At 51.2% G+C, this 14,804-nt stretch overlaps 1 protein-coding gene across 12 annotated transcripts in view; it reads left to right on the forward strand.

Annotated features, from left to right (window-relative positions):
- PPARGC1B (PPARG coactivator 1 beta) overlaps positions 1-14,804 on the forward strand; it is a 128,227-nt gene that overhangs the window by 90,941 nt on the left and 22,482 nt on the right. For 5 of the 12 annotated variants that reach the window (XR_010126452.1, XM_063665275.1, XM_054488349.2 and 2 more), the window contains exons 3-7: positions 5,605-5,817; positions 9,699-9,815; positions 11,591-12,713; positions 13,607-13,643; positions 14,233-14,297. Coding sequence is in view for 11 of the 12 variants with exons in the window: in XM_063665275.1 (XP_063521345.1) it covers positions 5,605-5,817; positions 9,699-9,815; positions 11,591-12,713; positions 13,607-13,643; positions 14,233-14,297 (1,555 nt within the window). In the remaining variant the exon portion in view is untranslated. The remainder of the gene's footprint in view (positions 1-5,604; positions 5,818-9,698; positions 9,816-11,590; positions 12,714-13,606; positions 13,644-14,232; positions 14,298-14,804) is intronic. The other 7 variants (XM_054488351.2, XM_063665279.1, XM_054488352.2 and 4 more) reach the window with 5 other exon arrangements.

A 14,804-nucleotide genomic window follows, 5' to 3' on the forward strand; every position in this document is an offset into this window, starting at 1 on the left:
ATTCAAACCTAGTCTTCTTGCCTCCAGAGCCGGGACTTTACGACCATGCTGATACCATAATGAGATGACTGGCATTTATTGAGCAGCTGTTCTGTGGGAGGGCTGTCCCTGTTTGTGTATATTAATTCATTTAAATTTCTTAACAACTCTCAGTTGTAAATACAATTATCTCCCTTTTTCAGCTGGAGCCTAGAGGTTCTTTAATAAGAGGCAGTGCCAAGAACCACTATGCATGTGCCTCTCCCAGCCCTGTGTGCTCCAGCACCAGCCTCAGGGGCATGTAATGGCTAGCATTTCCTGTAAGAAGGCCTCTTACGGAATAATATGATGTCTGGGGTTTGCTTCAGAAGAAAGCAATCTCTGCATGGATTTGCATGTGTGGGTGGGAGTGTGTGGCCTAGAGGGTAATCGATGAAATTGGATTGGCCATATTTAGCTGGGTGATGGGCACATTCAGATTCATGATTCTTTTCTTGGAATTTTCTCCCTCGTAAAGATTGGGGGCAGAAGCCATAGCTCCCTGTGTCTATCTGGCAATATAATAATAATAATAACAACAACCACAGTAACATCGCGTGTGCTGAACACCAAGGTGGTGTGCTGCAAGCGTCCTCTCCAAGCGTCCTCCTGATGGATTTTATCATCCTTCTAGAAATGTTTACCAAGCCCCCTATGTGTCAGGCACTGTGTTCATCCGAGGACTTTACCGTCTGTAAACATGTGAACAAACAGCAGTCACTTGTGATAAGGGCAGAAAGGAAATAGAGAAGGGACTGTGGACTGAGTGGTCGGGAAAGGCCTCTCTGAGGAAGAGAAGCTATCAGTTGTGTACTCCTAGTAATCGGTTTTACAGACAAAGAAAGGGAAGCTCAGAAAGGTTGAGTAACTCACCCAAGGTCAAACGGCTAGTAAGGATCCAGGCAAAGACTGTAATCTAGGAACCCACACCCCTCACTGCTACACTGAACCCCTTTGCCAACCCTGTGAGAAATTACCAGAACGAAACTGTAGTTCTGGCTCCAACTGGATACCTCCATTTTCTTGCTTGAACAATGGGGACAATTCCTTTGCTATATTGCACCTTTCCTCTTAGGGGGCCACCTCCAGAAAATGCTTTTAGGTTGCAGAGAACTCATCAGTGAAAAGGGGTTTGGATGCTCCCTGAAGACCATCCCCACCGAGACTGTATAGGCCCCCCACCTGCTCAGAGAATGGCCAGACCCACCAGTAAGCCTCCGATGAGGTCCTACTAATGCTTTCAGGCACAAGTAAGCTTGGTGTGGCCCCAGTCGTGCAAGGAAGGCAGTCCTCACAGCTGACAGAGCTCTGCCCTCCCAGCCCCTCTCCCCTTCATGGGCTGCACACTCCACCAGCTCTCCTGAGACTAGGCTAGCTCTATCCATTGCTCACCGATGCACCCTCTGTCCATGTGACTGGGGCCTGTCCCCACCCCCTGCTCCCTGCCCATCGGAAACTCTGAGTGTGGGCTGTGTCCGCATTGTGCATGGTTATATTCCCAGGGCTCTGCACAGTGCCTGGCACTTTGTCAGGGCTTAACAGTCATACACTGAATGAATCCTTCACGTAGCTCTCACGATGCCTCCTCCTAAGGCAGTTGGTCACTTAGTCCCTCTCATGGGCTCCCATCTCTTGCACGCATGTGTGTCCTTCAGACTGCAAGGTCCTTGGGGACCAACACTTTATTCATCTTTGGGGCCCTTGCACATTATAAGGACTCAATTCATAGGTGTTGAATGAAGGAACTGATTAAACTGACCCATTCCAAAAACCTTGAGCTGGGATCTAGGAGCCATAGGTTCTAGTCCCCCTTCTGGCACTAACTTGGATAGTTTCTTCGTGGGACCAATGGGAATCACGGAGCCTTGCTGCCAGTGCCAAGTCTGTTAACAATTAAATGGCACCATTGTTACGGAAACAAACTGGGAGCGTAGAGAACAAGCTACAGTTGCAAGGGTTGACACCTCTTCAGGGACAGGGACGCTGCCTTCCATTTCTCTGCATGTCCCAGAGTCCTTAGATTTGGGGCGTGACAGGCCCTTGTAAATATTTCTAGAGTAAGGCAGGTGTTTTGTTGTTTTGTGACAATTTGCCAGGTGTCCTTGGATGAGTAGCTCCCTTTGGTTGGGCCTCAGTTTTCGCATGTGAGGAATGAGGAAAGAACATGGACAAATCAATCTGTTGAAGCTACAGGAGGAGAGTCACTGGGTCTGGACCTACTTCCAGAAAAATGGGAGGCGGGGGGTGGCCAATTTCCTGGATTTCTTGAACCTCAATTTAAGCCCCATGGATAGTACCGATCTCTGAATATTCTTTCTGCCCTGGTAGCCTACATTCTGTTCCGTGACGTTTCTTCAAGCCACTCTAGGTCCTCAAAATGAAGCCTTTTCCCTCAGATTTCTTGAAGGCTCCTTTTCCTTCTGCTTGAGATCAGCTCAGGAAGACTGGGGGTGGGGCTGAGTCTATTAATATCCCTTCCTCAGCTGATTAACTCTCCATTAATTTGCACTCTGTTTCTATGCTGAGCAGGGAGAGCCGAGCTAATGGGCCTGGGGAAGAGGAGAGGGGTGGCACAGCTCCCTGGAATGGATGGCTGGAGGAAGCAGTGGCCAGCGTGGGCAGGGATGGCTGCTCCTCCCAGTCAGGCTCAGAGCCTCCTGCCCCACCTGGCTGTTTCAGTGGAGTGGGGTGGGGAGAGGTGGGGAGAATGGGAAGACTTTTGCTTTTACCCAAATTGATGGGTACCTCTTGAGGTCTTTGCCATTTTGGACTCATTTCAGCACCGTGACCGGCAGGCACTCAGTAAGTCAGTGTTGGCTTTCTAAGTCCTGGGTTCTAGTCCTTAGTCCTACCCCTGACTCACTGTGTGACCTTGAAAGGTCTCTTTCCTGGGGCTTTATTCCTCCCCTGTCACCACGCCCCCCCAAAAAATAATGGCAGATAGGTTTCCTTGTGAGTGCCAACTGTGATTGATTGGCCGTTGTCACCTGAAGCCCTGCATCAGGAAAAATGCTGGCATGGAAGGAAGCGGCCGTTAGCAATACAGGGGAGTAGTAGCGTGTGCGCCACACATTTGAAATCTCTCTTCACTGCATGGTTCCTGAGAGCCCTTCCGGCTCTGATATTTGTGATAATTCACAATATCTCTGGGCCCTTGGTACCCTCCCTGGGAAAGAGTGAGAATTCTCAGTTCATGCAGTGCTGATGATGTCATCTCTGAATGACTTCCCTCTAGAATCTGGTCTTTGAGACACTGAACTTAGCCTCCCGCCGTTGTTTATTGTTTGGTTCATTCACTCTTTCATTAAGTAAATCTGCTGTGGTGCCTCCCATGTCCCAGGCATTGAGCTTAGGGACCTAAGCACTCTACAAAGTGTTCTCATTACTGCTTCCAGACTTGGCCTTCTGGGAGCCCAGGGAGGAAGGCTGGCCAGGGATCATGTCTTCCCATTTCACAGGGAAAGGAGCAAGGCATAAAGGAGGGAAATGACTTGCCTAAGATCACCCTTTTGATGGCAGAACCCCAAGAGTGGTCGCTGAGCCCCAAGTTCCAGGATCTTAACTCTCCATCAAGCTGGACAGATGGTTCTGAGCTGGACAGGGTTGGGAGTCTGGCCTGAGGGTTGAAGGAGACTTGTGGGTAGGGGGTGGGGGCAGCCAATGAGCCCCGTTGCATTCTAAAACCACTGTCCTCGGACCCTGATCTACCCTCGGGCCTCCATCCCCAGGGCCTGGGTCAGACCCAACCAAAATCTTCTTTTGACCTTTCTTTTATTCTTAGCTCCGTTCTAAAAATTACAAACGCGTTTGTTCTCTCCCCGTGTTCCCCCTTCGAACTACTCAGCTGCTGCTCCGGCTGTAAGGCCTGGAACAGATTTAGTGCAGCCAAAAGGCCGTCACGAGACGTGTATTTCAGATGAACTTCCTGCAGAAAGGATAAACAGCCTGACCTGGGATGGGAAAGAGTGCTGGAGGAGGCATCATGTGACAGAATGTGCCTTCTGCCAGAACAGCCTGGGGACCAGGCCTTACTAAATGAGGCGCTCGGTGCCTCACCTAGAAGCCACGTGCTCTCCGTACCAGGCCTCTGGGCGTGGGGGCCTGTGGGCTGGGGGTACACACGCCGACCCTCCTTGTGGTTCATCTGTGCATGGGGCACTCTTGCTGTCCAAGTCCTGGCTCTAGACATTATTTGCTATGTGACCCCTGACAAGTTGCTGAGCCTCCAGGAGCCTCTGTGTCCTCAACTGCAAAATGGAGATCAGAATCGTGCGCCCCTGGGCAAGGTTGCTGTGAGGCCTCCCTGAGCCTGACAGAGCCTTTCTACTCCTCTCTTCAGCCAAGCGCTGTGCCCCTGGCCTTTGACTGGGATTTCCCTCTTCCTGGGTCTCCCCTTCTTAACGCTTTACCTGGCTGGTGTCTTTCAAGCCTACCTTTAAGTATCAGCTGCTCAGAGAAGGCATCTGGGACCACCCTCAAGAGCCTGGAAGTCCTCACCACATTCTTTTTCTCCATCATGGCTTCCTTTTATTTTCTTCCTAGCCTTTCTCACGCTCTGAAATGATCTTGTTTGTTTGTTAGTTTCATCCCATCCTCCACAGGAGGGTAAGCTCCATGGGAGCGGGGCATGTCAGTCTCCACGTGCTGTTTATCACCAGCGTCCAGCATGAAGCCAGGCACAGCATAGCCACTGGGAAGGGGAAGGAAGGGAGCAAAGAGTGCAGGGGGCACTTACTGCCACCGCCACCACCGTCGTCGTCATCATCGTCATGGCGGAAATCATGTAACAGCAGCAGCACTAGCAGTGGTAGTGGCTACAGTCATCACAGTAGCAAGTGCTGTTATTTTGTGCCAGGCACCATTTTCTAAGCATCTTACCTAAGTTTACTCATCTAGTCCTCAGCAGTAACCTTAGGAAATGTGTGCTGTGTGTTATCCCACTTGATAGATGAGAAAACTAACTTGCCTGAGGGCCCAGAGTTGCTAAGTATGGGACCTGGGGTCCAGCCCCAGCTCCAGAGCCCGAGTGTCTAATCACCATAGTTGCTACCTCCTCAGGAGTGAATGAGGAGAGTAAGCTCTGGGACCCCGCAGAGAAATGATAGCTGCCTCGTCACTGCTGTGGTTATTATTGTCATGGATGAACCCTGGAGCTTCTGGCCTTCACTCTGCCTGGACCCCAGGGTCTGAGGGGCTGCAATGGGTTGCTGCTACCAGTGTGGTAGGCCAGCCTCTGTCCTTGGTGGGGGAGATAGGTGTCACTTAGGTGGACAGCCCTGTGCCCAGGTATGTGATAAGCAGCAGAGCCAAGAGTGGGACTCCCAGGCAGGGCCCTTTCCACTATCACCTAGTGCCTGTTCATAAAATTCTGGGATTCTTGGAGTCAATAACACATTTATTGGGCATCTGCTATGCTAGGAATACTGAGCAGCTCTGCTGGAGGGGCAGAGGGGAGGGTATGGCAGGAGGGTGATGGTGGGCCAGCCGGCTGGGCAGAGCTGGTGTCCACCGTGGAGACTGAGTCTAAGGTGGTGACTAACCATCTCCCCATCTGCCTTTCTGGCCCTCCCGCCCTCCTCACTCCAGATTGACAGTGAGAATGAGGCCCTCCTGGCAGAGCTCACCAAGACCCTGGATGACATCCCTGAAGATGACGTGGGTCTGGCTGCCTTCCCAGCCCTGGATGGTGGAGATGCTCTATCATGCACCTCAGCTTCGCCTGCCCCCTCATCTGCGCCCCCCAGCCCTGCCCCGGAGAAGCCCTCAGCCTCAGCCCCTGAGGTGGACGAGCTCTCACTGGTGAGAACCTACTTACAGCAGAAGTGATGGTTGCAGCCTGGGGTTAGGTTTCTGGTTCAGGGCATGGGGTGCGGAGCAATCCGCTCCAGCCCTGCAGGGGACTCCGTGCATCACTGGCAATATTGATCACAGCAGAGAGCGTGGGCCAAAGGTGGGAGGCCCCCTGGGCTTAACCTTTCCCACCTAGACAGAGGTACTAACGACATAGGCTTCACCTGCATTCTCTATGCTCTTTGGTACTTTAGGGATTGACCAAGTTATGTGTTAAATCCTTGAAATTACATGCAAAACATTTTCCTGAAGATTGCACACACATGGTAAAAATCCAGGTAGTAAAAGTGGACAGTTAAAAGCAAAACCTCCTTAGCCCTCTCTCTGTTGCTTTTTCCTGTCCCAGAGGTAACCATGGTTACTGATGTTATGTGACTTTCCTCTTCTACCTTTTAAAAGATTTTACTACAAAAGGGAGTCTACATTAGGGCTCTGCACGTTGCTTTCACAGTTAACTGTGTGTCTTGGAAGCTCTTCCACATGAGCATGTAGAGCTCTGTTTCATTCTTTGTGTTGGCTGTGTAATGTTCCTTGGTAAGGTTTCACTGGTTCCCCTGTTGGGTATTTGTGTTGTTTCAACTCCTTCCTCATTACAAGCAGTGGCACAGTAACTGTTCTTATACAGGCCTTTGTGACATGTAAATGGACAAATTCTTAAAAATGAAATTCCTGGGTCTGTGGATCTGTGATTTTCCAGTTTAAGCAGATACTTCCAGATTGCCCTCCAAAGAGGTTGGACGGGTTTACACTTCCACCAGCAGAAGTTAAATGCGGTGTGAGTGTGTGCGGAATGTGGAAATGTGCACATGGAATAGCAGCTTTCTACGGAGAAGATCAGATTTTATCAGATTTTCAAAGGAGTCTGGAACTCAGAAGTTACTGGAAGCAGTCGCTGTCAATCCAGGCTGAGAGCACCCATAGCTGAGCTGTCCTGGAGTGTGAAGTCTAGCTTTGCTCAGCCTTTCTTGGACCCCTTCCTTGGTGCTGTGGCTCCTGGAGGCTGGCAGGACTCAGCTAGAAAATCAGAGCCTGTTGGAGCCGGGAGGGTTCTTAGGTTATGGAGAGTTTGAGCTAGAAAGGCCCTTGGTGACCCTCAAGCCCAACTCTGGAAAAACTGTGGCCCAGAGTGGGGAGGGTATCTCCACTAGTCACACAGCAAGTCAGTGTGCCAGCAAAGACTAGAACTCAGGTATTCACTCCTAGTCTAGGACCCTTGCCGTTCCTTCCCACTGCCTTCAAGTTCCCCACAGCAGCGTGAAGCACCCACCATGCCAGGCACAGAATATGTTCAGTCCCACATTATGGCTCCTGCCGAGAGGGGGTCCTGCTTCCTTTCAGACTGGAATCGAAGCACCTAGGTTTGAATCCCAGCCCTGCCATTTAGTACTTGTATGTCCCTTAGGCATACCTCCTGAACCTCTCTAAACCTCGGCTTCCTGATCTATAAAGTGGGGTTAATAATAGTGCCTATGTCAAAGGCTATTAGGAGGTTTACAGCAGATAATACACATAAAACACTTAGAACAGTGCCTGGCACATACAGTTGCTCAGTAAATGTGAACTAATACTTCTGGTACAACCATTAGTGGTAACAAGCATTCTAGTGCCATTTCTGCACGGGGCCTTTGGAGAGGAACCAAACCTTAAAGAGGCAAAGCGCGACCCCTGCTGGACAAAGGTTGTTTCCCTCCCATGCCTTAGATTACCTTCATTCCCTACATGCTTATTGAGTGCCTCTGTTTCAGCCATTGTGCAAGGCACACAGGAAACAGACTTGCTGTCTAGACTCCCTGCATACCGACAGAGACCTGGAAGGGCCCTGAGGGGCCAGGCACAGTGGCTCATACCTGTAATCCCAACACTTTGGGAGGCTGAGTGGGAGGATCCCTTGAAGCCAGGAGTTTGAGACCAGCCTGGGCAACATAGGAAGATCCATCTCTATGATTTTTTTTTTTTTTTAAATTAGCCCGGTATGGTGGCACGTGCCTGTAGTCCTAGCTACTCTGGAGGCTGCGGTAGGAGGATTGCCTAAACCCAGGAGTGTGAGGCCTCAGTGAGCTAGGATCATGATACTGCATTCAAGCCTGGGTAACAGAACAAGACCCCATCTCTTTAAAAGACAAAAATAAAACAAACAAAAAGGCCCTGAGAAGTCATCTGGACCTCAGGTTGGGCCTTGGATCCCAGAGAGTCCAGCGATGGACTTGTAAGGACCTGTGGACCTCTGTGTGTCTGTGTGGTTTTCTGACGTCAGCAACTTCTGTCATATTCTTAGAGTCAAAAAAAGAGGTTTTAATCCAGCCATGTGGTCTCCCTGCCCCTGCTCATTATACCAATGGAGGAATCAAGGCTCTCACAGTGCACTGGGCCTGAGCCAGGCTAGAATGAGGTCTCTTTCCCCCAGTCCTAGGATCCTTTCCCATCGAAAAAATCACAAACATGTGGGTGCTGGTTTGGGGTGTAGGTGGGGTAGCCAGGATCCCGTGGCTCCTCAAGAGTGTGGAGTGGCCTTTTCTCTGGCTCCTGGGCCTTTGGCATTCCTTGTTGGAGTGACTTGGGGTGGCATGTTCCCCAGGGAAACTCTCCGTGCTGTACTAAAATCTCATGATCTTTCTCAGTTTGTTCTCAAGCTTGGCTAGGATCTCCGGCGGAAAATCCAGATGTATTCAACTTCCTGCTCTCTCAGCTCAGGTACACTCTGTACCTGCCCTCAGGGTGCAGAAGCAGAAGAGCTTTTACAATTTTTATAGAAAAAAAAAAAAGCCAAACAAGCTTAAGTGTAGTCTTCCACTTGTGTAAAAACAACAGGGTAGGGCCAGGCACAGTGGCTCACGTCTGTAATCTCAGCACTTTGGGAGGCCAAGGCGGGCAGATCGCTTAAGGTCAGGAGTTTGAGACCCGCCTGGCCAACATGGTAAAACCCCATCTCTACGAAAATACAAAAATTAGCTGGGTGTGGTGGCAGACGCCTGTAATCCCAGCTACTTGGGAGGCTGAGGCAGGAGAATCTCTTGAACTCGGGAGGTGGAGGTTGCAGTGAGCCGAGATCCTGCTACTGCACTCCAGCCTGGGTGACAGAGACTGTGTCTCAAAAAAAAACAAAACAAAACAACAGGGTGGGTTGGAGGTAATGACTACATACATATACTTGTATAATGAAAGCCCACTTCATGATAGGTTCACCGAAAAGTAGTTAGTGGAGTTGCCTCTAGGAGGGAGAAAGGGACTTTGGGCAAGAGAGAGACTTGCTTTTAATTGTGTGCCCTTTAGTATTTGTGATGTGTCTTCTTTCTTTTTTTTTTTTTTTTTTTTAACCATTTACAAGTATTACCTTGCTTAATTTAAGAAATTAATTTTTAGAGGTAATATGAATAAACAAAAAGAACAAAGGAGAAATCAGCTAGAATCCCACACCAGAGAATCATTTTGGTACCTAACCTTCCAGATTGTGTGTGTGTGTGTGTGTGTGTGTGTGTGTGTGCACTCAGAATGTCCCAATAAAACTGTATCATAATATTTTAACAGTAGAATAGACAGACATTACCCAAGACCTGCTTGAGTTTTTCAAAGTCATAGCTATTCCCTGGGGTTATTAACTCTGAAAAGGATTTGTATGTTATTAGCATACTTATGTGTGTTCGGGATTGTTAGACAATCTGCCATCTGCACCTAGTATCTTGGGATCATCATCCCAGGTCATGGAATGCCCACCGTGTGTTCTCCCTGTGGTCCTGTGATGCCCAAGGTCAGTCCTGAGGGGCTGGCCATGCAGTCCATGTCCTCTGGCTGTGGCTCAGCCCCGGCTCCTGTCCTCTCTGCTTTTCCCTCAGCTGCAGAAGCTCCTCCTGGCCACATCCTACTCAACATCAAGCTCTGACACCCAGAAGGAAGGGACCGCCTGGCGCCAGGCAGGCCTCAGATCTAAAAGTCAACGGCCTTGTGTTAAGGTATTTCTTCACATGCCCCCAAATCTGCCCCAGGTGTCTGTTGGGGCTGCAGCCTTCAGCTCTGGTGGAGGATAGCGAGTTCAATCAACTTCCAATATCTCTTCCCGCTCCTCCCACAGCCCTTGTAGCTGGTGTCCTGGGCACTGCTTCTGGAGATCCAGCCTAGTTTAGGGTTTTGTAGAAGGAGCCCTGGACTTTCTCACACTTCAGTGTTCCAGACACTGGTAGATGTTAATGCAGGTTAGAGCAAGGATGAGGAAAGTGTGGCCAGCCTTCAGAGGACTGTATTCCAACAGTGTGACAGACCAAAACACAAGATTGCGCTGGTTGTGGAGGCTACAGTAAATAGTTTGGATTTTTTTTCCCCCCTCGGGGAGCCCATTGGAGAGTTTAAAGCTCTGTCATAGACATCCAGGGTCAAAGAACATCCCTTTTCCTCCTTGAGCCCCATCTTCCAAGCCTAACAAGGAGAGGTGTAACAGGTCTTTTTCAAGGGGTCCTGTCCTCAAAGGCTACACACAACCCCTCCTCTTCCTGGTCCTGGACCCTCCTCCTGGGAACTGTTGCATACAATCCTACATCCTCAGAGGCAGAATCGGGTCCTCTCAGACAGCAGCTCAGTGTAGGAGCCTCTCCCTTGCTGGGGCTTCTCTGGGGAATGAGTCCCTATGCTCCCTCCCTATTTGTCCTGGCTGACCCTCCTGAAACAAAGGTCCACCCTCTCGTGCCTCATTCTGTTGAAGGGGCAGCAGCCACACCCCATTGTGAGCCAGCTGTTTGCCCTCTGGGAGCCTAGGAAGCTCCCCAGAGAGGTGAGATGCATCTGACAGCCATTGCTAGAAAGTCCCAGCACAACGATGAGTCACACTTGGGGGGAAAGCCCCAGTGTGGACAAGCGGGGCGAATAAGACTGGAGAGGTTGGCTGGTGCGAGTGCAGAGGACCTCAGACACCCAGCCATGGAGCCTCCCCTTTATCTGTGGGCACTAGGAGCTACTGAATGTTTTGTTTTTTTAAACTTGATTGAAGTGCAATTTACATACATAAAAGCCACCTATTGTAAAAGTACAATTCTATGACTTTTAGTAAACTTATAGCCATGCAATTGTGACCGTTATCCAGTTTTAGAACATATCCATCATTCAGGCTGGTCGCGGCGGCTCACGCCTGTAATCCCAGCAGTTTGGGAGGCTGAGGCGGGAGGATCACTTGAGCTCAGGAGTTCAAGACCAGCCTGGCCAACATGGTGAAACCTTGTCTCTACTAAAAAATACAAAAAATTAGCCGGGTGTGATGATGCATGCCTGTAATCCCAACTACTCGGGAGGCTGAGGCAGGAGAACCGCTTGAACCTGGGAAGCAGAGGTTGCAGTGGACCGAGATCGATGAATCCCCCAGTGCTCATTTGTAGCAAGTCCTTCCTACACCCAGCCCCAGGCTACCATAAACCTACTGCCCGGCTCTTGGCTGAAGGGTACGGAGCAGGGGGGTGGAATGGTCAGAGTGGGGCTTTGTCAGTGAATCTGGAAGGGTCTGCAGGGGCGAAATTCCATGGCTGGGAGAGCTGTTAGGAGGCTGGTCATTCCTTCATTCCTCATCCACTGAGCACAGCCAGGTGCCCGGCTCTGTGTGGGAAGCTGGGAACGGAATGAAGGAAACCTGGCTGTTCCTATGATCCAGGTGAGACACAATGGGCCAGCCAGTTGCCATGCAGATGAGACACATGAGAGAAGTGTTTGGGCCTCCTTCCTCACTCCGGCCTCTCTCCCTCTCTAGGCCGACAGCACCCAAGACAAGAAGGCTCCCATGACGCAGTCTCAGAGCCGAAGTTGTACAGAACTACATAAGCACCTCACCTCAGCACAGTGCTGCCTGCAGGATCGGGGTCTGCAGCCACCATGCCTCCAGAGTCCCCGGCTCCCTGCCAAGGAGGACAAGGAGCCGGGTGAGGACTGCCCGAGCCCCCAGCCAGCTCCAGCCTCTCCCCGGGACTCCCTAGCTCTGGGCAGGGCAGACCCCGGTACCCCGGTTTCCCAGGAAGACATGCAGGCGATGGTGCAACTCATACGCTACATGCACACCTACTGCCTCCCCCAGAGGAAGCTGCCCCCACAGGCCCCTGAGCCACTCCCCAAGGCCTGCAGCAACCCCTCCCAGCAGGTCAGATCCCGGCCCTGGTCCCGGCACCACTCCAAAGCCTCCTGGGCTGAGTTCTCCATTCTGAGGGAACTTCTGGCTCAAGACGTACTCTGTGATGTCAGCAAACCCTACCGTCTGGCCACGCCTGTCTATGCCTCCCTCACACCTCGGTCAAGGCCCAGGCCCCCCAAAGACAGTCAGGCCTCCCCTGGTCGCCCATCCTCGGTGGAGGAGGTGAGGATCGCAGCTTCACCCAAGAGCACTGGGCCCAGACCAAGCCTGCGCCCACTGCGGCTGGAGGTGAAAGGGGAGGTCCGCCGGCCTGCCAGACTGCAGCAGCAGGAGGAGGAAGACGAGGAAGAAGAGGAGGAGGAAGAGGAAGAAGAAAAAGAGGAGGAGGAGGAGTGGGGCAGGAAAAGGCCAGGCCGAGGCCTGCCATGGACGAAGCTGGGGAGGAAGCTGGAGAGCTCTGTGTGCCCTGTGCGGCGTTCTCGGAGACTGAACCCTGAGCTGGGCCCCTGGCTGACATTTGCAGATGAGCCGCTGGTCCCCTCGGAGCCCCAAGGTGCTCTGCCCTCACTGTGCCTCGCTCCCAAGGCCTACGACGTAGAGCGGGAGCTGGGCAGCCCCACGGACGAGGACAGTGGCCAAGACCAGCAGCTCCTACGGGGACCCCAGATCCCTGCCCTGGAGAGCCCCTGTGAGAGTGGGTGTGGGGACATGGATGAGGACCCCAGCTGCCCGCAGCTCCCTCCCAGAGGTAGTCAGAGTTGGTGGTCTGCGAAGAGGGGGCAGGGATGGGGTGCAGCATGCCCCATTTTACTGGGAGCCAGGAGCCCTGTGTTCAAGTCCCCATCCCCCAACAAAGTGTTATGTGGGTTTGGGCAAGTCCCTTCCCCTCCCTGGCTTTCAGCTTTTCTTTGGGCTAGTTGGAGCAGATCTTCAGAAGAACACCCATGCATCTCTGAGTTTTTCATCTTGCATGGGCAGGGTGCCACTTAATGAATTAAGCAGGCAGTCAAAAAGTAAACAGAAAAGGAGGATAATTACAAAATTGCAATAGGTACTATAAAGAAGACACTGGGGATGATGTGACAGAAGCATAAGGCTATAAGTTCAGCTCCACAATGCAGCTAGAGTTTTAAATGCTGCTAATAGCAGTAATGATAACAACAGTTAGCCACTGTGTACTTATCGTGCTGGCACTGGTCTCAGATGAACAGATTGTCCCTATTGAGTCCTCACAAGAAGGCTTTCTGGTAGGGACTGTCATTGTCTCCATTTTATGATACAGAAACTCAGGCACAGAGCTACTTAATGATGAGCCCTATGCAGGGCTGTCAGTCCAGAGCTCACAGCAGTGGGACTTGGAGTCAAGTTCTTCCTCACTGTGCAACATGTTTAGCCAGAAGGGGTCACCCTTGCACCTGTTTGTACTTTCTGCAAAATCAAGTAGCTCTCCCAGCTGAGACTGGGATGGAAAGTGGATTTGAGTTGTTCTGTCGTTCTCTAAAAGTGGCAGAGGTGTTTGGTCACCTGCCCAAAGGGCAGCTGTGCTTGGCACCAGTGGAGGCCTAGGGTCTCCTCCAGAGGGGAAACATCTGCTAGTGATACCATGTTGGGGAATCTTATTTTTCTTTGTCTTCTTTTCAGACTCTCCCAGGTGCCTCATGCTGGCCTTGTCACAAAGGTAGATTTTTAGAAATTATTGGTGTATTGTTCCATGAGATTTTGTCTTGTTGGATGTGTGTGTTGGTGGTGATGGAGGGTTCATCAGCCCCCATGCCTGGCCCTGGCCCCACACCCTGTGCCCTGATTGTCATCTGGGACCCTCAGGAGCTGGGCTCCTTTAGAAGGGAGCTGGTTTTTAGAAACTAACTTTTGCACGCCAGAGGAAAGGCCTCAGGCCATTTCATAACCTGTCCTCTTGGGGGCCCTGAAAAGAGTTCTTTTCTGACAGTGCCCTGTGGCTTCAGCAAGTCCCTTCCTCCTTCTGGGCTTCAGTTACTCCCTCTATAAAATAAGGAGGCTGACAACACTTGTCCTCTATTTACCCTCCAGTGATCCTTGCCTGTGTCTCCTAAAAGAGCTGTGCAGCTTGAATTCCTCTAACAGCCGGGATGGGGTTTCCCCCAGAGCGAATGCATCTCAGGCTCCATTTCCATGGGCAGTGGAACCAGGGCCTGTCACAGCACTCCCTGTGACCCTTTTGTGGGCGGGGAGGTGGATGCCTGCTGCTGACTTGCTGCTTTCCTTTCTGTCCTCCCTGCCTCCACCAGCGACCCAACTTTTGGCAAGAAGAGCTTTGAGCAGACCTTGACAGTGGAGCTCTGTGGCACAGCAGGTGAGCCAGGGGGCTTCCACTGGCAGGTGCCTTCAGGAAAACACCTGCACATCTCTGAGTTTTTCATCATGCATGGGCAAGGTGCCACGTAATGAATGATGCACAAGATGCCTGCCTTCACGGGGCTTATGTTATAGGCAGTCAAAAAGCAAACAGAAAAGGAAAATCATTACAAATTGCAATAGGTACCATAAAGAAGACTCACTGGGAATGAACCAGCATTACAGGCGTGAGCCACCACACCCAGCCCAGGTGGGCAGTTTTATCTGCGGTGCCTGCCCCCTGTCCGTCATGGGAAACACCAGAGGCATATGAGAGGTATAGTTGGGAGGGTTTGTTGCATGATTGGACGTAGATCAGGAAGAGGTATTTGGATGACTGGGAGGTTCCAGCTGCCATTAGTAGGTCACAGAAGGGATGGCAAATGGATTTCATCACATGCCAACTCCAAAGAATTGAAGGATTCCCAGCCTACCTCCAGGCTCAGCCAGCAGTGCAGTGATCAGT

This window comes from Pongo pygmaeus, chromosome 4 (genome assembly GCF_028885625.2).
Source record: "Pongo pygmaeus isolate AG05252 chromosome 4, NHGRI_mPonPyg2-v2.0_pri, whole genome shotgun sequence".
NCBI classification, from domain to species: Eukaryota; Metazoa; Chordata; class Mammalia; order Primates; family Hominidae; genus Pongo; species Pongo pygmaeus.